Here is a 27,357-nt window from a genome sequence, read left to right on the forward strand (position 1 = left end):
AATACGCTGATGCGTGTAATGTGGGTGCGAGAAAAAATAGAAGAGATAAACTTACGCTGCCTACCTATTCAACTACATTAGTGTTGGATGCTTCCTATCTATCCTACCTACAATTAAAATTATGCCTATCTAACCTACCTATATAGCTACTTAATGTAATTGTGTGTATGTGCGTGTGCGTGTGAGCATTCTTACTTAATGTTAAATTACAGAGAAAAACAGAGAAAAAAGAATAAAACGTATCCCAGCCAGGCGTATCTTCTTTGCCACTAAATGAACGAACGTAGCCTGACATCTTCCACGATGAATTCCTTTGGAAGCTTCAACCTGAATAAAATGGATGAAATGGAAAAATCTTATTTATTAGACTAATTTAAATGAAAATAGAAAAACGAGCCGCGGTGAATTCCGCCGGAAAAGCCAGCCAACTGGCAAAAAAAAGAACCGCAAAGAAACCGTAAAACGTACCCCAGCAGGGCGTGCATTCTTTGCCACCGAATGAACGAACGTAACATGACATCACAACCATTCTGATCGTCCACGATGAACTCCTCTGGAAGCTTCAACCTGGATAAATGAACCTGAAAAACCTAAATGAATGGAAAAATCTTATTTATTCAATTTAAATGAAAATAACCGCAAAGAAACCGACCGGTCGGCAAAGAAAAGAGAAAACAAGAGCAAAGAAAGGTATCTATATAGGATTTATGCTCTATATAACTCTATATAACTCTATATAACTCTATATAACTCTATATAACTCTATATAACCATGCACACTACCACATTCAATCAATAAAAATTCCACTAAAACCAGGAACCACCGCGTACCTGCTGAATGTATGATGTGAAACAAAACAAAAAAATACACAAAACAAAAATCACACCACCAAGTAGAGTAAAAGAATAGGAGTCCCTAACCTACCTATGTAACTAAATTACCTTATGCCCTAGCCTACCTATATAATAAATTAATTTTTACCTCACCTACCTATGCTTCATTAACTTAACTCAAGACTCATGAAGAAAGAGAAAAAGGAGTAAAACAGAACATAAAATACTACCACACAAACAAACATGATATATGTATGTATGTATGAGCAACCGTTAAAGAACCCACCTAAAATTAAAAAAATACCACCTACAAACATTCAAACCACCTACAAACATGCAAACTCTATATAACACTTTATAACTCTATATAACTCTATATAATAAAATAAATAAAAATAAAAAAATTTTAAAAATAAAATAAATGAGATCAGACAGACTGCTTCAAGCGAGGCAGAATGCTGATCTGATTTTCATGTTGTCTCAGCTCCTCTATTTATACTCGTTTCAACCATACATTCTCATCATTTCAATCATTCGCATCAGTAAAAAACTTGTTTAATGTATATACTGCACTATTATACAGTCTTAACCACAATGCTAACCGTACTAAATTGAAGTCATCGAACGAATGCCTTCGAAACTTTCTGGTTGGCTGGTTGAATCTGCTGTATTGCTTTTCATATAAACATATAATCTAATATAATATAATTATTTATGTACATGGATTCCAGTCACTTTATATATATATAATAAAAATTCATTATAAAAGCAAACAGTAATCAGTGCTATATATGTAAGCAAGCAGTTCAAATTTTTCGGGAAGAATTAAAAATTGTTTGAGACCACATCTTGCTTAACATCCGATTCCAAGCCGAGCCAAGCCAAGCCAAGCTGAGCCAATATGCATAGATTTAAAAGCGCTTTTATGTTAATATTTAGCTCGCTACATTTATATAATTGAATATAACCTTTATACCGGCTGATTAACTACCATGCAGTAAAATAACTACTGTTGACACCATTTCCTCCAACGATTTCATACCATATAATTAGAATAAACTCTTTCAATCAATGTTTAAATTTTTATGTTATCATTTATTCTTTCGTTTTTGTTTCTGTACTAATTTTCGTGTCAGATACAATAATTTAGTTTTTAAGTAAATTTTCATTTTCGTAGCTATACACAAACATGCCTACCTGTTGCATTAAAAATTGCATTAATAATAAATAGAAATGAGAAAATTTCTGATGCATCTTTTCACAGGTTTATTTTCAAATTAACTTCACACTAAAATAAATGTAACAATATCCCTATACTCATTGAATAGAACTATTTTGTTTTACAATTACATATATTTTATTTTATAGACTATTATAATTTATAATGCTATCATGGATTACCATTTTATTATTAAAAGCAATACTTAAGAAATGCACAAGTTTCTGTAACAGTTTATAAAATTTCAGATTTCCTCAAAATGTAAAAATGCAAAACGATTGGATTAAGTGCATCAGACAGGAAATAAATGATTTCAAATGCAAGAATATGCAGTGACCATTTCTGTAATAAAGATTATAGGTTATGACGGAGAAAGGAAGGTAATGCTGAAGAAAGCATTCCCATGTTTTCAAGTTAGTTATATTTATATGTCATCAGTTACACAAGGAAGCAATTCACATCATCATTGTACATTGCAACATTCTTATCTATACAAAAAATATAAAATGCATTCAACAATATTCCATGTATTTTATTAAAACTTAGAAAGGGCATAATGACATTGTGAATTGAGATGCATTGTTATAGAAAGTTGCTGGGAATCAGTTGGAGACAAAAGATAAGAAACGATGATATAAGAAAACAACTTGGAAGACAAAAAACTGTGTATGAAAGGGTCAAGGAAAGGAAGCTGGGTATCTTTAGGCACATCTGCAGAATGACAGACGACAGACTGATCAAAAAAGTACTGATGAGAAAGAGGGACTGGAAGAAAAAAGTTGGAAGACCTGTGAGGAAGTGGATGGATGATATCACGGAATGGACGGGGGTTGGAACATTGGGCTCAATAAAGATGGTGAGGGAAAGAAAAGGATTTTGGAGAGATAGAAGAATACCATCGGCCTCAACGGTCCCTTAAGGGACTACAGAGGATCATTGATTGATTGACATTGTGAATAATAAACCCTGCTTAGGACTGGGATCATCATCATCATACCAATCACCATTACAAGTAGAGTTAATTTTATATTAATGCTTAACAAGTTAACTAAATTAGCATAATCAAGTTTTTATATGAAATACACATCAAGTATTTAATGTAACAAATAAATTAACAGAAAAATTTCTGGAAAAGTTTAAAAAAATTAGAACATATGACTCTGATCAAAAATCATTCGTGTTGACACTGCATTTGTATGGGCATAAGGCATATGATTATCTTTGGACAAATGGCTTACATCTTCCTCACACTAGGACATTAAGAAAGTAATCTTGTCATACCTGTTTAATAATTTTAATAAGATTGTTTTAAATAACTATTCTCAATGTCATTTTATTAACACTACATTAAAAGGTGGCTACAAAACATTGATGGTGTGCCTGGGATGATTTCTACAAATCTTATTGACTAATGGTGATGGGGATCCTCTGGAACTGTAGGATCATGACATCCAATCTAGTCATGGATTGAGAAATCAATCCTTGATATATTTGATAACAAACATTTATTATAATATAAGAATGAAAAAAAGATGTAGATGTAGGCAAAATCTTACTGGAACTATTATTTTTAGCAATTTATGATTTATTTTTTTATTTATGACTTTATCCATTTTCAATGATACCGATATTTTTAATTATTATTATCCAAATTATACTCATGCCTATATAAATTAATTTGATTGTGGCTATTTCTATGCTTAATTATTTTATTTACTTGCCATAGGTATGCACAGCATTTAATAAATTAATGATAATAATTAATAACACAACATTCTAAGTGCATAAAATATAATAAATTAAAAGTACAATTTTTACAAACCTCATTGGTTATGGTGATGGGGATTCTTTAAAACTGAATGATCATGATCTAACAAGTCATGGATTGATGAATCACTGGAATCACACATTATCTTTAATAAATTTAATAACAACATGTACTACAATTTAAGAATGAGGAATATTTTGTAAAACATTAAATGAAAAAAAATTTAGTTTGAATCACTCATAATTAATAAATTTTAATTAAATTGCAAGTTAGCTTGGGGAGTTTGAAGCTTCAATTGAACAAATTACAAAATTGTTTATTTTATAAAATTGATTGACAAGTTGTTTAATATATTTATTTAATTTAGTATATTTTTTATTCCCAGACCTAAGCATTGTAAATAAAAATTTTAAAACCAATCAAGCAATAGAATTTAGGATCTTAGGAACTGTAGGTAGTGGTTGGTAGTTTCTAGTAGTCTAATGCTAATCTGTTAATGTTCGTTAGTGTTATCTGCTATTTATTTCAATTAGTAATTAGAATCAGTAGAGTTTAGTTTTAGCTTAATTATTAGAGTTTAGTAATTTAATTACTAATTAGTCGTCGTTTAGTGTTGTTACAGTTAATGAGTTAAGTCTTAACTTCTTTAGTAAGTGTTGTTGGTGGTTCATAAAAAATTTTTTTTATTTAAAATGCAAAAAGATACTTAACCGTCATACAGCAATATCTATCCTAAAACAGCATCTAGTATCACTTTTTAAAACATTTTGAAATTTTAAATAAAAGCAATATTCCGAAATTAATAAATATACGATCGTAACTTTTGACTTGGGCGATAAAAAATTTCCCTCCAATTTCCCTCCGGAAGTAAGCTCCTTGTTCGACCGTCAAAAATGAGCGAAGGCCGTTATATTTATTCTAATTATATGTATAGGAAAGTTTTATTTACTGACATTAACTTTTAGTTGGTTGAAGTTCACTTTTCGTTTTATTTATTTTCTTTTTTAACCGTAATATTTTATTATCTGCAGTTTTTTGTCTATATTTTATTTTTTCGCAAAGTTTGGTTATGCCATAAAATAAAATCGAGTTTTTTAACAATTTTCTTGAGTTAAAATTGAAAAAACAAATTGAAATACTATTTATTAATTTATTATGAGCAAATCCCTCTCTTCCTCCCCATCATTATACTCCAACCTGAAGCTCTGTACACTGATTGGTTAGTCGTTATTGATTAGTTAGTTAGTTGGTGAGTATGTTAGTGAAACAGTATACTGCTATCTTTATTAAAATTGTGTAAATTTAGTTTATCATATTAAATTGTTAATGATAATGGAGGATTATATTATAGTTTTAATAATTTTTTTAATATTTTTTAGAAATTTTTTTTTCTATATTTTTGACCATAATAAATAATACCATTTACTCTATCATTACTTTTTTATTTACAAGACTCTTTAATTTGAAAACTGAAAAACAAAAAATTCAATCAATCCTATCTTTCAATATGAATAATGATACTTACTTACTGCTGCCTTTTAAATTACTTAACTTTTAGCATATAGCGTAAAAAATTATATTTAACATAAAATTAATTAAATTTCTAAAAATTATTATTATTATTATTTAGGACCTTATAATTATTCATAATATTAAATTGGTTTTTGATATAGGATAGCTAATTTTTTTACTCCCAATAAAAAAAATGAAGATGATATCTATTTAAAAAATTGAAGGTCAAGGAAGTTTTGACTATGTGATGGTTTACCTGGCCAGGAAGCAGAACACTAATCAAGTTTATGCTGTGAAAATTATTGACCTCGATAAATGTGAATTAAACTTAGAAACAATCAAAGTTTGTTAATTTTTTAAAAGTTCTATTACAGTATTAACATGATTGTAGTGTTTTTTTTATTCGTTCCAACTAAAACCTTACACAATTATAATTACTTCATTACTTTTAGTTTCTGTAATGTGTAATATAATTGAGTTGGAAGTTAAAGGTCATTCTCTCTCCTTCAGAAGTATCAATGACACACACAGCACAGCATTTATGCGGTGAATGAACCTGAGAACCATGCTTTACACAAATTGTTCATTACATTGTTATTATATAGATAATAAAGAGCTGCTCCATTGTTTTGAATAATGAACAATGAATGGACGAATGATGATGCATATAAATTATTTACATTATTGTTACATTATTTAATTCCTGTGGCTGAATTTTTGTAAACTGGGACCATTTAGAAGATATAAATTCACTAGGTGAGCTTTGATTGTAGGGTAAACTTTTTTTAACAGTCAATTTTTTTGATGAAACAAACTGATTTTTTTCCATTTTTCATGTTTATTTAATGCACATGATGAAACAACAGCATGAGATGACGATGCACAAGACACTGAAGCACAAGAACATCCTGCCAATTATAGACAACTTTGTGATGAATGGTTGTCTCTGGGTCATCATGCCTCTCTGTGGATTTGGTTAGTTGTAATAATGAAGTTACTACTGCTGCTGCTACTGCTATTACTACTACCGTTGCTACTGGTGCTACTGCTACTACTGCTGCTTCTACTCCTAATACTACTAATAATACTTATTATTATTATTGTTATTATAAAAGTATTTATGAAAATGAATGAAAATGATAATAATCAATAATAATAATGATGATTGATTGGTTGATTGATTGACATTCGGTCTCTTAAATTTTGTTGTGTAGGTAGCTGCAAAGATCTGATACACGCTCACTTCCACGCTGGTCTGCCTGAACTGTGTGTGGCACTCATCTTGAAAGATGTCCTCTCGGCTCTTGTCTACCTACATTCGAGATATATCATTCATAGGTTGTCATCATCATCGTCGTCGTTGCTGATGTTATTGTTGTTGTTAATATTGTTGTTACTGATGTTCATGATGTTTCTTGTTGTTGTTTATGTTAATATCGTTGTTGTTGTATCACAGACTGCCCTAGCCATTACACTATCAAGCCATTTACACAACTGCACCGATTTTAAAATTAAATTTTCCGAAAAATAAAAAAAAATAACAAAAAGTGTCCTGTTTTTAAGTTGGACGCGTCAATGAATAATAAATATAAACAACAGGGGGCTAAGGGCTAGTCACGTGGTCGTCAATGGGGATGGTGTGGCCATGATTTCAGGGCTGACCCACTGTTATAGCATGCTAAACAATGGCGTCAGACTCAAGACCGTTCACGATTTTCCTGATTTTTATATCAGGAATTTGAACTGGGCCAGCAGGGAATTACTGGAGCAAGTCTGTTGTCCTATCACATTCGTATTATTAAATATTAATTAATTAATTAATATTATTTTTATTCGTGCTGTCACATTCGTATTAATAATAATTGATTCTTTTCAATTTTTTTTCGTAAATATTAAAAAATTAATTTAATTTCAAACACTTCCCGTTTATGCTGTGTCCAACTGCTTTCAAAAATGAAATAAGAATAATTTTTTTAATAATAAATATTTTAAAATATTTTAAAAGTTTGGTTCTTTATGGCCTTCTGGGCAGTTTTGTCAATAAATAAAAATGAATATTTTTGAAATTATTATTTTTTTTTTTTGGTTGTTTAAAAGTTTAAAAATTACTTCAAAATATTTGCGACTAAGAATCTAGCCGGTTACAACACTCAGTCGGATATCTACAGCTTGGGCGTCATGACCTGTGAACTGGCCAACGGGGTCATTCCATTCTACGACATGCCCATGACTCAGGTCAGCATGTCTCTCTTAATTAATTCCATTTTTTGAGATATTAAAGTTACATTTTATTGCTCTGTGAAGCCCTTTTTCCCAAACGTACGTTTCCTGGAAATTAAAGTTTCAATCGATTCAATAGTTTCTTGACTTGAATGGAAAAATGTTTAAAAATTATAAAACAATCTGAATAGTAGTTTAAATTGATGATATTTAATGAAAAGGATGAAAATGTTTGGTGAAATTGAAAATTAAAGATATTCTTTTTATAAAAAATTAGATGTTGGATTTGTTTTACTTAGATGTTGCTAAACAAGCTGGAGGGCCGGATACCAACACTACTTGATGAAACAACATACGGAGAACTGAACCGAATACAACCAGGTTTCATAAAAAAAAACTCGTGTTGTATCTACCTACCGATACATTCTAGTTATGTATGATGTTTTGAAATAGTTCAATCTCATAACTAGTTATAACTATTTCATAGCTTGTTTGGGATCGAGGTATGAACACCAGAGTTTTATTGATAATATTATATTAGAAGGTATTAGCATATATGGACGTTAAAAGTAGATATTTCGTTTACAAAAAAATATGAAACTATGAATATTTGCGGACGTAAACGTTGTTTTTCGGATGAAAACTCTACTAACTAATTAATTTAATAAATGTTTGAGTGAGAACGATATTTATCGTTCGAATGTTGAACATGCACGTGAACACGAACGTAGGAGAAGACATCCCTGACGTGTACAAGCGATCTTTCACCAGGGACTTCCACGTGTTCACCAATCAGTGTCTCACCTACGATCCAAATCTCAGGTTGGTTTTTTGGCTTTTTAATATTAAAACTTCATTCATTTGTTTTGTATTGCTATGCATTTGTTAGATTTTTTATACAATTTAAACATTTTACGTTTCCTTAGATGTTCCTGGCTGATAATTCTTGCTACAAATTATAATTGCCTAAACTGAATGAAGAAACTTTCCAATTTATAATTAACATGTTTTTGATGTTTTTTTTACATTTTCCTCCTTCCCAGACCAACAGCAGTCCAATTGGAATCGCATTCATTTTTTAAGCAGACGAGACAAAAAAATCTACCATCATTGGCTGAACTTCTTCAGCCAATCACGTCACTTAATCACACCAACATACCTAATCAAGGTTATATAAAAGCAAATTGTGAATATGTTTACATTTTTTTGAGTTAGAAATTGTATCGCGATTGCCATCTTAAAGATTAAAGGTCAATTAAACTGCTCAAAGGTTCAGAGGAGTCAACGACGCATCAAACCCGAAGCATGTTATAGGCGGGGATCTTTCAGTCCTATTCGAACCTGGTCAATGCACGCTCTGCGAAACAACGCCGGGCTACCTTAATCACTAGGCCATCACGCCGCTCAACTTACACGCTACTGATGTGTAATCATTTATTTGCTCATTCTGTAAAGATTTTGTGTAGAAACATTAAATAAAAATTTCATTATGAATGATATAATTATAAAAATGTCCATCTAGCTCATTAACATAAACGTTGGCTAACTAACTAATTCAAAACGATCATATGAAACAGACGAGATGGATCTAACGAGCCTTGAACAGGACATGCGGACGGTGGACCTTGACGTGGAGTGGAAGTTTTAAACATAATCTTAATCTTTATTTTCAATTGTCGCGTTTTTGTTGCAATGAAGTTTGTTTGTTTGTTTGTTGTGTTTCTGTCTGCATGTGTGTGAATAAAGTTAATTCGTGTTAACCAGTTTACATGTACATATTTATGTTTTTTTCAAGTGATCATTTAAATTGAATTGTAATTTTATTTGCGATTGTGTAAGTAGATGTCTATTTTTAAATTTATGCATTTTATTAAAACGTGGATATAATAGAATTTCAACCGGAATTTGCATGACTGATATAAACTTAAAGAAACAAAGGGTTTTAAGCTTGTAGTTATTAATTTAACTCTTCAGAATGAGACGATAATAGAATTTTATTGCCTTTCTTTCGTGATAATCCACCAGTAAGTTTTTTTTACGATTAGTGGTTTTCAAGGCCTTTCAAAAAAGTTCCTCACAGTGTTCAAGAGTCTTAAAAGATGGACGAGTTTTAATTGTTAAGGAAACTATTGCAAGCGGTTGTGTGCACGAAAATCGGATTTCACTTTTTGAGGCAACATCATGCAAAATAATTTTTACCGAACCTAGGTTTTATTATTTTAAAATCTAAAACACTTAAAATTTGTGTTTTTTTCTGTTCCAACTACATTATTACTGAAAAATGAAATTGGACAGCAGTTGGGAAGATGCATCTCTATAGGGGACAAATGGCATAATTTTATATAACAAACTTGGAAAAGTTATTATTTTATAGAAGCACATGAATGGTTTTTAAAAGCATTTTTCAAAAAGCCCCGATTAATCTTTGACACCGTTACTGATATTAACATTTGTACAACGCTTTTGCAGTATACAAACTAAAGAATTAACTGTTATTTAATAAATATTGATTACATAGGTTTCTACAAATTAACATAAATAATATTATGGATAATAAATTAAATAAAGTTTCAACAGTGAATTTTGTTTTTGATTCAACGGATTAGAAATTATTACTTTTCTAAAACTTGCAGTGTTTGGTACTATACAGAATGTAAACTAAGGAAAGCAAGCAAATAACTATAAAAACAAATATCGTTTCACATCTAGAGCATTCAATGAAAATGTTTGGTTAGAAAAATGTCGGTAATCTAATTTTTAAGAAATAATTTTATCTGCTTTATTGAACAATTCTTTTTCTGGTCGACCTTCCAGATTTTGCTTGGAAAGCCAGTTCAGAGCTTTCAACTCGATCATTTCCCATTCGTTTTTTCGCTCGGAGAATTTTTTTCTAAATAATGTCAGCACAAGAACCGTAGCCCAAACATCCAAATTTTTAACCAATGATTCATTAGATAATGCCTTCAAATCAGATTTCAGCAAACTGCATGTTTCATCTGTCAAACTCCAGTTTCCATCGAACGATTGCAAAGACACCAAACTGATGAAATCATCTTTCACAACTGTCTTAACTTTATTGCTACTCATGATATTGATATCGTACGAATCATAACATTCATCTTCAACACCGTCAACGACATCTGCACTGAAATAAGAAGCCTTCATTGGAGATCCTGACATTTGAAAACTACGCTTCATGGGCATTGCAGCCATACAACATTGAACTTGATATCCTCCTCCGAAGCCCATCATAGGCTGGGGATAATTTAAAGTGGGATCGTATATGGTTGGCACGAGACAAGTGACCATATCTTCGACGACAACTTCATTTTTAACTTTGTCTACACCAACTAATGCAGTGTAGCGTGATATCACGTTCGATGCAACACTTAGAAGAATTATTTCTGATTTATTTGATTCTTTCTCATCCTCCGTTTGAAGTCTCAAAATTTCGGATTTTGCAGCCATTCTGTGAATAGGCATATCTTTATTAATTTCGGTTGCGTTAATCTGGTTCAATAACATGGGAAACTCAAACGATTTATCTCCGACATTGCCAGTTAAAACAGCTTTTCCCCCCGAAAAATTGTTAACAAGAGCGTATACAACTGTGTGGTCATTGTGAAAAATTGGAGGAACAACTTTAGGAATCTGAATACAACTGGCTCCATTCAGTTGCCAATCAATTTTGATATTTGTGAATGTTGATTGCATGGCACATTTCAGCAACTTTATGACAACCGGCGACATTTTGTCATCTGATTTCACAAATTCTGCCTTGCCTTTGCCAGCCCTAGCAACACCCTTAATTAAAGCAGTAGAAGCGCCCTCGCCAATGCCCAACGTAAAAACTCTTGTATCGTGCGAATGCTTTTGCACCAAGCTAACCACCGCTTCAGTGTTGAATACTTCACCATCGGTGATCAAAAAAATATTCCTGCTATGTGTAGGTAAAATTGGTTTGCTGTATATGCTTACTAATGGTTCAAGAATTTCTGTGCCTCCCAAATCAGCTGATAACGTTTTTTGGTGTTCTAATGCTTTTTCCAAAGATTCTTTTGTATATTTCTCGCTTCCTTCTTTAAATAACAACTCAAAAGTTGATCCAAACCCAATTATATTGAAATAACAATCTGGTGGTAAACTTTTGAGAAACAACAACAAACTTTCTTTGGCACTTTCTATTCTAGAACCATCCATACTGCCTGATCTATCTATTACAAACAAAAATTCATGTTGACTGGACATAGCTGACTCATCTAATTCTGGAACAAAATTTAACATGACAATATCTTGTTTTAGAATTCCATCCTTATCTTCTGAACCTTTTTCCATTACTGCAAAAGGTTTGTGTGGTTCCTTGATTGCAATTTCCAACTCGAAATCGTGATCAGCCACAAACTTATCTTGCAATTTCACTTCTGTGCTACCATTCACGAGTGACGACAATATTTTATCTTTGAAAGACGTCACATTTAATATATCCAATCCTGAAATAGTTGCGTTCACAACAAATTCATAAGGTTGATCACATGCTGCAACTCTTTTGATGGAAGGACTTTTTTCAAGACCGCCTTTGCTGACATCAGGATTATATCTTGGATTAAGTAATGTTGGCAAAACAAATTTCAACGAACCATCAGCCTGAATGCTGATTTCGGTAACGTACGAAAACTTGACCACAGCAGTTTTTTTAGGGAGAAGGTTTCCGATTTTGCATATGAAAATATCAGAAACAAAATCTTCTTCTTCGAGTAATGTTGCCACATGCCCACTTTGTACAGCAGCATCATAGTTCTTTTTCGCCTGCTTCTTCTCTTGGCATTCAGCCACTATTTTTCTACCATCAATGTCTGCTTCAAATTTATAAACTGCACTGCCGTCATCTATCGGGAACTTGAAAACTGCTTCCAACTGTTTATCGCCATTGTTCTCGAAAGTTAATAATGATTCAACTGAAGCTACAAAACCCTTGATAGTGATGTTAACATTAATTTTTTTCAAAGGTATAGGTTCATTACTTTTTTCATCGATTATGCAACACATTATCATTCCTTCTTTGGCCATTTTTCTGAAAACGAACGAAAGATTTAAAGTAGTTAAATTGAAACATATGATCGTTTTGAAAAATTGAATAAAAAACTTATTATTGTTTATTTAGAATTAGGATATTATATATAATATTTTTCCCTTTTCATATATTTATATACACATGCATGTTTCTCTAAAAAATTTTTATTATGATACTTATATTAGAAAATTAGGCAATTACTTTCAAATCCTGAAAAATGCACTCTAAGGATGGCTTTGTTCTATAGCTTAGTTCTTTGTCCCTATCGCGTTTCATGCTTAATACAAACAGCAGAAGAGGGTGAAAAGCTTACACGCGGCGTTTAAACAAGTGGATCCGAACAAAAATTTTTTTAAACAACTGTCCAGAGAAAGCTGATTCAATTTCAAAATCCAATGAAAGGATACATCACGATCAATACTTGGGTAGAAGGCGTATTGAAAACGAGTAGCAGAATCTAACTCAGCCAAGGAAGAACATAATAGAACGCGATCTATCAGTCTATCGCTGTTTTGTTTTAATCATTAAATAGCTAGGATCTACGTTAACAATAACACTACACACAGCACTACACGTAAGAAATGTAATACTATACAACAGTAAGTACACTACTGATAAATAATATTCTTAATGACTTTAACTTAAATCGACAGTTATAAGATGACAATTAACCAACCTTTGTCTTTGCCAAATTCAATTTTTTCGTCAAATAAAACCGTCAAAAAGATTATTTTGCGATGTATTTAAATTTAAAATATTTAAACTTATCTCGAAACAACACCGCAAATTGTACACGAGCGGTGTAAACAAAAACATATGATCATCAGTCTAATATCTACAGCTAAACAAATGTTTATATCGGCTTCATATGCTATAGCTAGCTGCATTCAATCTATAACATGCGTTGTTAGCTCTTTCATACACGCATGCCTTCTACTATGAGTCACATTTACGATGTGCACATAATCAAGTATATAATTGATGTATGTAATATTTTATTTCATTGAATATAATTATTATTTCATACCAATTATTTCATATTTATTGAGTGAATGGACTGCGATGAACAAGCCAACAAAGAACTAAAACAAAATAATGCTTTTTTGGCCCAGATAGTGACCAGATCGTGGTTGTGTTGCCTGCGCACCTCACAGGAAACCTTAATGGAAGACACTGCTCAACACTCCGATCGTTCACTGCATTCCCAAAATAGAAAAATATTGAAGAAACTAATAAATAATGAACATTGGGCTGAATGCATTAGTAACAAACTTAACTTATAACAAATAATGTTAATGATGAACAACTATAATGCACTGTCGGTTAATGAACTGAATTACGACTTTGTGCTGCAGAAAGTCAGATATAAACTGGTAAAACATATTTCAGCACAGTTGTTGTATGTTAACATTATCATGTGTATATGCATATTATGTAGCATCAAGTGCAAGCTTTCCACCTAAGCATAAAAAAGTATACGAAATAATACTATTAACAATTTAAGTATAAAAAATTAACTTACTTTTGTCATGAGGAAAATGGAACAGCTAAAATATGTTAAGAAGGACTTGAATATTGAATACCATTCAGCATTTGAATATTTATGGACTTGTATTATGCGATTGATAGAGGAGGAAATAATAATATTTATATTTACAACGCTTAAGATTTAATTTTTCTAATGGGCTGACGTCTTGTTAAGTTAGCTGGAGTCATTGTAAGGCAACATAATTTATTGATTATATAATCATATTTGTATTCTAACAGTGTCTGATCATAACTAACCAAAAACAATTGAGGAAAAAGCCTAACTCTATTCATCAGAAAAGCAAAGAAGATATATTAAAATGATTGGCAGGTAACGATAAATGGTAGGATTGCCATGTCTTGCATTGTTGTATCACCTGCTGACCTGGTTCAAATGCTGTTTGTGCCAAACTTAAAAATCATCACGTCTCGTGGGCATCTTGCAATGTTAGCTTCGTCGGTTGCCGTACATACAAAAATGTGTGTGTACCTCGTATGACGAGGGTGTTTAGCCTTTGGAAGGCAGAAGATCAATTTGGTGCTTATTAAGAAAAAATGGTAATTTTTAAATGAAATTATGAAAAGTTCTCAAGTTTTGGAGAAAGATTAAGCTTAAATAATATGTAATATGTTTTTGTATTTTGCTCTCGGATTATTTTGATCAAATATGATCATCACAACAAAACAGCACCAATTTATCTCTTTAATTAGAACGTGCACTTTGACTTGGGTCAGTGCTCAATTTAAACATTTTTCATTTTATTCCAAGCCTCACTTAATACGTTCCTAAATATGTCGTTCATATCTTAAATCTTAGCTTTACGTGAAATGATTGATAATCCCGTGGGTTAAATTTTAAATATTAAATAAATGTTTATTTCATAATAATCTTACGTAAAAAAATCGACTTTGTATTAAAAGTATGCGTACTTTATAATTACGTTGTGATCGCTTTTTTTAATAGCCGTTCATTTGTATAAAACTTTAAAAGTTTTTAAATTAATTTGTTTATTTCTAACAATTTCAAGTTATTACCTTGACTGACTTTCACTTTTTGAATTTGTTTGCCGTCTTCTATTCAGGTAATTTCCCATTCCTAAGTAACACTGCTGAAAACTTGATAACTTGATGTATTTGACATCAAGCGTAGTTGCGTTTGTTGAAGATGTGCCAAACCATGTACATATACCTGTTTCAATTTATATATAAATATAAGAATGTGACAAAATGGAAAATACGTCTGGGTTTTTCCAATGGGAAAATACATCTGGATTTTTCCATTGGGAAAATACATCTGGGTTTTTCCAATGGGAAAATACATCTGGGTTTTTCCAAAAATGGGACAAATAAGCTCTTTCCACCAATACGATTAAATGTTAATTAAAATTACAATTTAATCAATATAATGATTGACTGAAATGACTCGTGCGTATAATACAGACAGGGTGTCGGACGGACAGCAACTAACTCGGACTCCTCAAAATTTTTTAAATTTTGCATCATAATTTAACTTAAATATCACCACTAAATATAAAAGTACTTTAAAAATTTTTACAACCAGTCATTATGTTTGCTTTTTCTTAGTGAAAAAACTTTATTATTTCTTTTCAAAACATACTAAAAGAAAATTATGTGATCTTGATCACATTATTGGCATCCGTTTTCCGTATTTAATATGATTGCATATCATTACATACATTTATTTTTCTTGAAAACACGATCTTAAAAAAAAATTTGGTGCCACCTAGTTCTCAAATTCACAACACTTTCCGGAGTCAGATGAAAATCTTGAACCTGCGGAATAACGATAACTTGACGATCGTTGGAAGCTACAACACTGGTGTTTGAAATATAGTGATCTTTGAAGTTATAACATTGGTGTATGTAGTGTCGAACGTTCAAAGTTTTCAAAGCGTTCAAACGAGTCATCTCACAGTCGGCACATTTACTTTTACGCCCGTGCACGTAATCATATATATTTTTTGGCCATACTTTCACAATTGAGTTTTATTTTAACCTATGTGCAAATTTTCAATGTGAGAAAAATATGTTTAATTTATTCAACCGAACTACACACTAAACAGACTATATTTGATATAAAAATATACATTATGTACTGAAGAAAAGAGTGGCGCATAGTGTAAAACATGCTTCAATCCTCGAATAACTAGAAATATTTTGAGAGCATATCTAAAACAGAAAAAATATAACATAATCATGTCATTTCCTTTACTGAAGCTTTTTGCAGTTCAACTAAAATATAAATATTAAATAAAACGTTCAAAGCTGCATTGAAAAAAGAAAATTAATAGAATAAAACAAAACGAAAAATTAAGCAAAGTGTTGCAAATATTTTGTTACATGAAATAATTCAAACAAACCTAAATGAATAGAATACAATAGGAGGTTTATTATAAATATCTCAAACTAGGCGCATGCACTGTGCATATCGTTCTAAATCAATCACATCCTCCATTTAGAGAAAATCAAAATGAGTATTTAACAAATTTTGAATCTGAAAAAATAGTTATAGCAAATATTAAATTAAATGAAATTTTTGAATAACTATTAAAAGATGAACGAATGGTTTAAAAAAAATGGTTTTGAAAATTTGAATACTATTAGAACGTTTTTAGATGAATATAAGAAACAAAAAAAAAATTTAAGACTAGAATGTGAACGTGTCAAATAAACTACCTACCGCAAGCAAACTTCTCACCAATATTTTTTCTAACCTATCTTGTACCAACTACAATGATTGTAATAATAAATATAAAAATATTAACAAATAACAATAATAATAACAGTAAATATATTAATAATAATTATTATTGTATCGGAATATCGTCACCATCACAGGTTGAGTAATGACGTTTACAATCATATAACTAAATGCAAGTCCAACTGACAAAAAAAGCATCATTTAAATGCCAGATTAGGTTACATCGTTAACAAATAGTTAAAGGTTCTTTATATAATAATAATGAAAACATTATCAGATATACTTGTTTATATATATATATATATATACATATACATATGTGTGTGTGTTATAAATACATAACAACGAATGAACAGTGGATATTTAACGTGTAAGGCGGTCGGTCTTACATAACCACGAATTTGAATTAAATTGAACACAGTGCTTAAGTTGAGATTTCTAAATGCAACATTGAAAAATTTATATTGGTAATATTGTTATATCGGCCGAAATGGACGGCTTGCGCTATATAATTAGCTATCGTTTTTTTGATTATATATCTTGGCTATATTTGTTATCTTTGAATCCTAAGAATCTCTAATATATAAGGGGCAGGAGTAGTGAAGTCAATAGCGAGGTCTGAAGCAAAGTCGTAAATGTGGTTTCTGTAGTTACTTGGATTAGTTTAGTGTTTCTATTACTGTTGGAATTCGAATAAACGTTCAACCAAGTTTACGTTTGAGGCGGTTGTGTTCATCTTTCGAAAATCTTGAACCTACGGAATAACGATAACTTGACGATCGTTGGAAGTTACAACACTGGTGTTGAAAATAGAGATCATTGAAGTTATAACATTGGTGTCTGTAGTAACGAACGTTAAAGATTAAAACAGTGTGATAGAAACTTGCCTAGGTTAGACACAACCTACATAGAGCATAACATCTTACGAACCCAACTATCTAACAAGTACTAACGTGTTATTACAAATAACGACAATTATTATACACACAGATATATATATATATATATATATATATATATATATATATATTGCTAAACATTTGAAACAAAAAATGAATTTCGTTTAAAAAAATAAAACATTTATATTGCATTGTCATCATAGCCGTTTGCGTTGAAAGCCTTTCTAAACTTCAAACTCGAAAAACTTTGCCGAAATTCTTTAACAACAAATTCTACATCATTTCAACTCATTAGCACTCTACATCCTCCTCCTCATCATCATCATTATCTTCATAACTATCCACTGATAACGATTAGATGATAAAGTCGTCGGCGTCAGTTCCAATAAGGGAGGTGATCGGTTGCAGTTCGGAGGCAGCAGTCTCATTAAGATCATCCTGCAACAAACAGACACATTATTATTATATATATATATATTACTGTTAAATAACTGACTGTTGATGCTAAAACAAAAACGGCAACTAAATGAATTCACGTTTCATTAATTTTTATTTAAATAAACATCGAATTATAAACTCTATCAAAAATCCTGTCATGATTTCATCTAATAGATGGGTCAGTAGGAGTAACAGAAAAAAATATCATCGTGAAACAAAGCGGTTGTGTTTGTCAAACTGATTCATTTGAAATCTTTTTTATTTCAGGTAAAAACTATGACAACTATATTAAAAAAAGTCACAAAAATACATAAACAGCGTTAGATATTTGAAGATAAAACAGAATCTAGTTAGTTGAATCTATAGAAAAGTTTGTTTTTACATTTTGATGATTGGTTGCACTTCAGAGGTACATTTGAACGCAATAATCCTAATGCTTAAGAATATTAAAACATTGAGCATGAAAATTATCATCTAATTTAAATTACCTGTGAATCCGACTTTTTCACCCTGAAATAATAAAGAAGAAAAACTTCAAAAAATATATAAATTATTGAATTCATAAACGTCATCCAACCATCAAATTTCAAGGGCTTTATATTTGTTATAAGACATTTAACGGATTTTGAAACAAAATCACAAATCACTGTTAACAAAGTGGACAGCTAAAAATGCAAATTAAAAATGATGAATTATTTATTATAATCAAGTTGTTGCATCAAATAAGGTATTTTATCATGTTATAAGATATAAAAGGTATAAATTAGTAAAGCGGAGAAACAAAAGCTAGAATCTTACAGGTTCGGCTAGGTTGATGTTAATAACGATATCGATCATAAATATTACTAATAAGCAATGTTGAAATCGTCATAACTTAATTAGCAGTATAGAGCAGAATCAAATGAAACCAAGACCTCATTTTAACTAAGAAACTTGGCCAATTTCAATATCGTTTCATATTCTTAAATTAATACAAAGTTAAGTAATGAAAACTGCCTAGAAACTGGGTAAAATTACACAGGCATGTTTACAAAGATGACATTGATACCTTTTATTATGCTGTACAATAAATTTCAGTTTTTAGAAAAAAATTGCATAATCATCCTCACAAAATAAATTTTTCTCATTCTAAATCTTGTACCTAATTTAGTCTTAAGCAATGATTTAATAACTTTACACACAGAACCCACACAAACTTTACAACTTTACATGTAAAGCCTATTGGTGTGTTCTTTCAAGAATGATGAACAAACCAACTAAACATGTTGATCAACATAATTCACATATGATGACTTTGTGGTTTTACTTTTAATCCAGTTCTACACAAAGTTTGTGATAATTTGTTTTAATGGTCGTTTGGGGTCAAGGACATAAAAAATTGTGTCAGATTGTTTAGTTGCAGTAATAAGTCTGGCTTGCATCTAAACAAAAAATCTTATATCTCAAAGTTTTCCAGCCATAATTTAAGACAGTGTTCTAGGTTATTGAGTTCTGATTTGAGTCAACCGGCTGGCAACAGCTCTCACGTGTTTTCTCTCAAAAAGATAGCGACGTGTCGATGAAAATGCAGGTACAGTACACCTTTCATGAAAGACGTTAACACGCCTACAAATTTTGAAGCTATTTGTTGCGAATTGAATTTGTAAATAAATAATCTCAACAAAATGGATATTTTTCCTTTCAAAGTTTATTGCTATCTTAGACTTGAACAACTCGATCGAGCTTTTTAAAAAAAGTAAAATAGAGCGAACACATGTATAAATGCATATAATTGCTCTGTCTTCTACACCTTTAAATTAGATACTCTCTCAACGTTCAATTCAACTTTGTTTGGCTAAAACCGGTAAAAACCTGGGATATTATTTGTAACAAAATCCAGGTTTAAACTCATCAACAATTAATAATGTCATAATTACGCTCATATAAAAATGTATTTGTGAAGCAGGAAGCATTAAAAATAATAACATGAATGTTAATCATGATAAATTTAAAAATTGTTAATGGCTTCGTATATGCAGGGCTGGAGGACACAAAAGACACCAAAGCACCGCCAAAAATAAACTCAATGATTAAAAAACAGAATAAAAATAAAATAACCAAACTGGAACTTAAAGTATAATTCAAATAAAAAAAAGCAAAAATTGAAAATGTTAAGAATAAGTAATTTGGGTTATTTAACTCGTTAGTTTTCCAACAAGCCGGATATAATTTACTATGAAACGGCATAACGAGTGTTAAATTTTCATATGTAAGGATATTTATTTAGCGAGGATTATTACATTGTGAATGGATTAATTCGTGCTGTGTCAAGTTTCTCCACTGGTTGGCCTAAAAATTTAAATTCGCAATTTTAAAATGTCGCTGGGCAGACTCTTTTAACACTTTTAACAATTTTTATAACAGCCATTCATTTTCTGAAGGCACAGGCAACATGCAAACGTGAATTATAAAATGCATGCAAGTTAGGACACAGGTTTATACAAAGGTTTACATCACGACCTATGAACAACTAATTTTTAGTTGAGTATAACAAACAATTAGGAATGCACAGACATGCATATGCAGAAGCACAGAATTATATTATAATTTTTTATATCCTAAATATTTTGGTGCAAATTCATTTAAAAATTTTATATCTTCATATAACATACGCGAAACATTGTTAAGCATAAAGTGGATGGCCGAATTATCCTAAACACTAATTACCTGTCCTTGTCTGCTCCTGTCAACTTTTGAACTATCCTGGCCCCGCCCCTAGCCAGAGATTGGCGCAATTTCGAGAACGAACTAGTTGGCTGGATGTCTCCAGCCTACATCAACATAAAAATACGTTCGTCATTAGGTATCATCGGCATTTTGAATATAAAATAAAATAATTACTAAAGTAAATTTTTATCGAATAAAATAAAAATTATAATCATAATCAAAAAAGTTTAAATTAAACAAAAAAAAAATGAAAAACTAAAAAGAAATAAACAGAACCAAAGATTGCAAAACAAGCACCAGAATGAAGATCAGGATCAAAATAAATATCAAGAAAAAAAAGGTTGCAGTATGCAGTGCCCAAGACGAACAAGATGGACAAAATATACATTAATCCTCCATAGCCCTCCATAGACATTAACATCTGCTCCAACCGCAGCATACCGTGCTGATAAGATGCGCCATCATTATAAAATTCGCGTAAAAAGCAAACAACACACAATACAACGGCTAAACAACGACGAATAACGAGAAAGCAACAAATGGAAGCACATAAATTATGTTAATGATGTCTCTCAACTGACTCTATCAAGGGAGGATTGTGATGCATTGATGTCTTCAGCTCCGAAGTCAGGGGTCATGACATTCATCGTGTAGTTACTGCCTATCGTCGTCTTGCGCCTCTCCATTGACATCTGCCCAACAAATACGAATATGCTTGGGCATTTCCAATCAGGTCGAAACAAATTTACTTTATACTCAAAATACAAAAGATACATCTTCAAAATTCATATAAATGTTGAATGAATGCACGTTTGTGCCTCTCAAGATACATGTCAACATGGTTCTAAAAGTTGTTCTACGTTAATATAAGAAACGGTTAGAACTTTAAGAATAAATATTTACGAATAATTAACATTAGCCTTATGTTACACGATTACTCTTTGAAATTTCATTCAATCATTTTTTTTACCAAACCACGAGAGTCAGCAATAAAAATGAACGTACAATTCTTACATTCAAACAATCGGCCAATGAGAATGAACGTACCATCCTAACATTTAATCGCATTAAAACGATCAACTAATAAGAGACGCTGGTACGTCTTACATCTCATCACATCCAAACGATCGACCAATAGGAACAAACGTACCATCCTAGCGTGCATCCTGTTATGTCCCTCAATTGTTTCAGCGGCTTCCAACTTGCCCTGCCTTCTGTACAGTGCACTCAAGTTCTTCAGCGTTGTCGATACCGTTGGACTGTATAACAATTCATTATTTCATTATTCAACTTTAATCTTGCTGAAATATTTTTTGAACGACGAGTTGTTCTATCTCTATGTAAGACGGTGCTTCAAAAAAATGAACTCATTAATCAGATACATTGCATTGTAATTTTATAAGCAAAAGTAATGTGAACAACTTATCTGCAAAAGTAAGGTATTAATTAATTGGACGTGTAAAGAATCCTCATCCAGTCACAAGGACATGAAAAAAAATTTAACAACGTTAACTTTTAAATTATTTCACAGCAAGTAAGAAATCATCATTTAACCGTTCATTAATTTATAAATCACCTCCTTTTATGAATAAATTATTAATTAACTGACCAGCCAGGTACCCGGCCAGTCAACCAACCTCCAATTATTCAACCAACCGACCAACGACCAACCAACCAACCAATCAACCAACTAACCAACCAACCAACCGACCGACCGACCAACCAACCAACCAACAAAACAATCAATCAACCAACCAACCAACCTATCAATCCTTCCAGCTTTTGTGAGTCCCAGGTAATCATTAGTTTCGTTTATCACATCTCTGTTCACTTTTAACTGATCGGCAAAAATATATTATATATATATATATATATATATATATATATATATATATATATATATATATATATATATTACCTAAGAGTGAGATTTTTTTCACCTATATTTTACAATGATAATCTACTTTAAGTTTGCCTCATTAAACGAATAACAAAATTAACACATAAAAAAATGAAACAACGAAGTCATACACACAACATCAAAACACACTGACACAAACATCACATTAAAACAAATTAACATATAATACAACATACTTCACATCAAAACACATCAACACATAAATCACATGATGATATCTTGATATCATCACAACGCATTAAAACACATCAACAGTTCAACACATACAGAGTCATCTCAACAACCTTCTTTTCTTCAGCTTCTTCGGCCTGCATCCAAATGGGTTTACCAGAAACTGATTGTAACAACAATAATAAAAATAATAAACAATAATAATAATTAATATTAATAATAACTATAATCGTTTATTATGGTGATGATTCTTCTTATGTAAACATCAAAATTCTGACATCATTCCAACTACAAAATGGTTTAAAATTTTCGATAAATATGCTAAAAGAAAAATGAATTAATTTTTTGGATTATAAATAATTAATAACAATAAAATAATAATAATAACAATAATAATAAATGTTAACCTCCAGTTCCTGTAGCCACCTCTCTCTCGTGAGCCCTCGTCAAAATTTCCTTGTACAGCTCTTCTGCTTGTTTGTATTTGCCCTGCTTTAAATAAGCTGAAGCCTGATTGGTGAATGCATTTGATAGGATGAATGTGATTGGATGGGTGAATGTAATTAGTTTGACGTGATTGGAAAAGTGAATGTAATTAGTTGATTGTGATTGGATGAGTAATTTTGATTAGTTGGATGTGATTGGATGAATATCGTAGGATAGATGTGAATGGATGGATAGGAGTGTGACTGAATGAAAGTGCTGACTGGATCAACGTGATTGAACGAATTTAGTTCACTGGCGGCATTGACGTAATGTGATAACATTAGTTTGTCATTGTCTTAAACTTTTTGTGGATTTTTGTAAATTTGAAAATTTCCAAGATGTAGTTAATTATTTCAACTATTTGTTTGGCTTTCGTTTTCAGACAAACTCATTCATAAATCTAAATTTAAATGTACGATAATGAATGATTTGAGTATACGAACCAACGGACTGACAGATTGTATAAATCAAAATTTAAATAAAAAAAAAAAATAAATAAAAACCAAGACAAAAATTCTAACTAACAAAGTACAACGAAGTTAACAAGCAGAACAACATATCCAACGATAAAAAATGCAACAGAACAAAAAGTAAAGCAAACAAAAATATATAAATAATAATATACAGTAAAGAAATAATACAAAAACATTTATACTCACTCGCACACAAACACATACACACACACACACATACAACCACACACACGCACACACACACACACACACACACACAGGAAGACATACACATTATATATGCATTATCATAATGGACTGATATGATCACAATATATAGGCATATACCACCAAAAAAACATCATTCATATGTCAAATATACAGATAAATAACACTCCTCTATGTAATCTGAAGAACTTTACAATAAAGCCATACAAACAACATGTAAACGCATAAAAACATAACACATTCAGTAGTTAGAATGATCTCAACACACACACACGAACGCACACACACACGCGCACACAAACAAACATCCACCCATCGACACGAATACATGGACAAATAAACGTACCAGAGAGTTCTTAGTTTTTGCAATACTATTGTCATCAAGCGGATTTAATTTCTCATAAATCTCTAAAGCCGTCTTGTAGAGTTTCTCCACCTGTGACGTTGTGTGGCGTGGATGTTGCGTGAATGTTGCGTGGATGTTGCGTGGGTTTTGCGTGAATGTTACGTGGATGTTGGGTGGATGTTGTGTGAATGTTGCGTGGATGTTGCGTGGGCGTTGTGTGAATGTTGCGTGGACGTTGTGTGAATGTGCGTGTCTCGGAAGCTACAGTGGCGTCGATATCGCGTGTCGATGTTGTATAGAATTTAAACTATCTTGCGCAAATACTGTCACAGCCGTACAGTAATGATTTCGCGCACTCGCTGCCTCGAAGTGACGTGCGTTGTTACAATGTAAAAAAAAAGCAAATCCGTGCAACGTTTTAGTGGGAGTTGTGAAATATTTACGAGAACTTGTGTTCTAGACAAATGTCTATCTGATCTGAATACACCTGAAGAGACTTTTTATAACAGCAGCAAACACTGTATAGAGACAGTGCGGGTTAAATTCCTTACATGAAAGATACAAATTTCAAGGAAATTATTTTTTCCATGTTCAACTGTTTCCATTTCCATAATCGAGGCGTTGTTCAAATTCATACTTTCTTTTTTTTTTACACGCGGTTGCGTTAGATACAAATTTGTGCATGAGATGGCAGTTAATAAAGACACTTATGCTATACATAGTAAAATATAGTAATGGTTCATCAGACGAAATCTGTCTGATCGGTTTGAAGTAATTATAAAGTGAAATAGACATGAAACAAAACGTGACTTGGAGATTACTACCAATACATTATGCTAGACTGCACGATGAATAGCAACAGAAGATGAAACATTATTCACCAGCTTTATAAAAACTTTATGGAATGCGCATTCCACACAGAAACATTTCATAGGAAAAATATGATGAAACTCACAACTCACATGCTAAACGCTTCAACCTCTTGCAACAACAAACACAACAATATCAACCTACATTTTAGACTTCTATTACTTCAATGTTGTATAACTTTATTAGCAACAACCATTCTTTTTGTAGCGACCACCATTCTTTTTGTAGCGACCACCATTCTTTTTGTAGCGACCACCATTCTTTTTGTAGCGACCACCATTCTTTTTGTAGCGACCACCATTCTTTTTGTAGCGACCACCATTCTTTTTGTAGCAACAGCCGATTTTTTGTAACAACAAACATGAAAAATTCTTCCCATATTGATTTACTCACAACCTTACAACACCAGAGACTTAAAATATTTTAAATTCTCTGTTGCAAGATGTATTGTATGAGCTAAATTCGTGAAAATTTTTTATAAACTTTTTGTGTTAAATAAACTTAACATCCTTCTTAATCATGTAAAAAAAAACCGTAAAATGTATTATTGTTTGTAGACTTGAGTGAGAACGTGATAAAAAAATGGATGAATGATTGAATGAATGATTGAATGAATGGATGGACGAATTTATTCATTTACCTATTGCATCACCTAAATTTGTCAAGATCCCAACAATCTTATTTCCGCCTTATTTAAAGTCCTAATACAATTTGAAAAAAAACCCGAAGCGTCTTAAAGTCTAAAAAATTTATTAGCAGAGCTTCTATAATCATAACAGCAGAACAATAACCATTCACTCTATCTAAAGATACGTTAGATAGTATCACAAAGATATATTAAATATATAAACAAAAATATATTTATTATATTATTATTATTATTTCAAGATATTACTTCAAGCTAGTCCACAAATATTATCATTCATTTAATCGTTTTGACGAATCTTTTATTAAACAGTGACAGAAAACATCACCACATTTCAACTACTAGAATGTTTGTGGAGGTCGATGGTCGAGAATGTCCTGAAGGATAAGGCACAAGAAAGAAGAAGAAGAAGAAGAAGAAGACGCAAAATGCATACACGTCCATCAGATGATTGTTTAATGACGGCCATCCAAATAACATGTTCCTTATCGCCACCAGAGTAAAATGGTTAAGAAACACAAAACATTAACATGCAGACACACACGTACACACACACACACGAATATTCACACACGTACACACACACACACACACACACACACACACACACACACACACACACACACACACATACATACTCACGAATATTCAAAATGAATGACCTCACCACTAATTATTATAAACTAATAAACAACAACCACACTTAAAATTATCTTCCTACAAACAAAAAAATATTCTGCTGAAAGAAAGCCTGATTAAAAAATTAATAAAGAAAAGATAAAAATATAAAAAAAAAACGAATAGAACATAAGAAAGACGCAAACATAACCAAAAATAAACTTAATAACTCTTTTTTTAGCAGGCAACAAATGATTTGCACGGCCGCATCCTATTTCAATTCAAGATGGCAGCCCACCAAGTTATTTTTTGTCTTCACGAAAAATGACGAGTCAAGACCGAATGAGTTGTCGTATATGTCCAGAGCTCGAGTGTAATACGACTCCACCTAATCATCATCATCATCAGTATCGTTATCACCACCATCATCATCATTGTTATCATCATAATCATCAGTATCGTTATCATCATCATCATCATCAGTATAGTTATCATCATCATAAGTATCATTATCATCATCATTGGTATCGTTATCATCATCATCAGTATCGTTATCATCAGCATCATCATCGTCGTTACCATTGTTATCATTGTTACGCCATGTATGTGTTCATCATTGTCATGATCGATACCATCATTTCAACATTGATATCATCATTATCGTATCATTAATGATATCGTCATTATCGCATCATTAATGATA

General features: G+C 31.5%; 4 protein-coding genes across 4 annotated transcripts in view; 1 reads left to right on the forward strand and 3 right to left on the reverse strand.

The window, feature by feature from the left end:
* Positions 1 to 4,790: 4,790 nt before the first annotated feature.
* On the forward strand, positions 4,791 to 9,457 carry HELRODRAFT_110003 (hypothetical protein). The gene is made up of 10 exons (XM_009014834.1): positions 4,791 to 5,040; positions 5,558 to 5,676; positions 6,200 to 6,308; positions 6,548 to 6,671; positions 6,933 to 7,104; positions 7,464 to 7,568; positions 7,853 to 7,934; positions 8,285 to 8,375; positions 8,597 to 8,721; positions 9,131 to 9,457. Exons 1-10 carry the CDS (start codon positions 4,977 to 4,979, stop codon positions 9,199 to 9,201), a joined length of 1,062 nt encoding a protein of 353 aa, XP_009013082.1. The 5' UTR covers positions 4,791 to 4,976; the 3' UTR covers positions 9,202 to 9,457.
* A 1,693-nt stretch (positions 9,458 to 11,150) lies between these two features.
* HELRODRAFT_74072 (hypothetical protein) lies at positions 11,151 to 12,599 on the reverse strand (the record flags this gene model as incomplete). Its single annotated transcript, XM_009014835.1, has 1 exon — positions 11,151 to 12,599. A coding segment is annotated over one exon (1,449 nt), but the record flags the coding sequence as incomplete, so codon positions are not given.
* Positions 12,600 to 13,665: 1,066 nt separating this feature from the next.
* Positions 13,666 to 16,080, reverse strand: HELRODRAFT_168999 (hypothetical protein; the record flags this gene model as incomplete). The annotated part of the gene is made up of 5 exons (XM_009014836.1): positions 13,666 to 13,875; positions 14,147 to 14,232; positions 15,197 to 15,340; positions 15,390 to 15,504; positions 15,946 to 16,080. The coding sequence occupies 5 exons, from the start codon at positions 16,078 to 16,080 to the stop codon at positions 13,666 to 13,668; spliced, it is 690 nt and encodes a 229-aa protein (XP_009013084.1).
* Positions 16,081 to 18,126: 2,046 nt separating this feature from the next.
* The window catches only part of HELRODRAFT_169000 (hypothetical protein), a gene marked incomplete at both ends in the record, with an annotated part of 12,237 nt that continues 3,006 nt past the window's right edge, over positions 18,127 to 27,357 (reverse strand). The window contains 11 exons of the mRNA XM_009014837.1: positions 18,127 to 18,210; positions 18,699 to 18,875; positions 19,737 to 19,815; positions 20,917 to 21,020; positions 21,498 to 21,692; positions 22,067 to 22,175; positions 23,105 to 23,171; positions 23,416 to 23,518; positions 24,521 to 24,610; positions 25,072 to 25,160; positions 25,584 to 25,713. Coding sequence (XP_009013085.1) covers positions 18,127 to 18,210; positions 18,699 to 18,875; positions 19,737 to 19,815; positions 20,917 to 21,020; positions 21,498 to 21,692; positions 22,067 to 22,175; positions 23,105 to 23,171; positions 23,416 to 23,518; positions 24,521 to 24,610; positions 25,072 to 25,160; positions 25,584 to 25,713 — 1,227 coding nt within the window. The remainder of the gene's footprint in view (positions 18,211 to 18,698; positions 18,876 to 19,736; positions 19,816 to 20,916; positions 21,021 to 21,497; positions 21,693 to 22,066; positions 22,176 to 23,104; positions 23,172 to 23,415; positions 23,519 to 24,520; positions 24,611 to 25,071; positions 25,161 to 25,583; positions 25,714 to 27,357) is intronic.

This window comes from Helobdella robusta (genome assembly GCF_000326865.2).
Source record: "Helobdella robusta unplaced genomic scaffold HELROscaffold_14, whole genome shotgun sequence".
NCBI classification, from domain to species: domain Eukaryota; kingdom Metazoa; phylum Annelida; class Clitellata; order Rhynchobdellida; family Glossiphoniidae; genus Helobdella; species Helobdella robusta.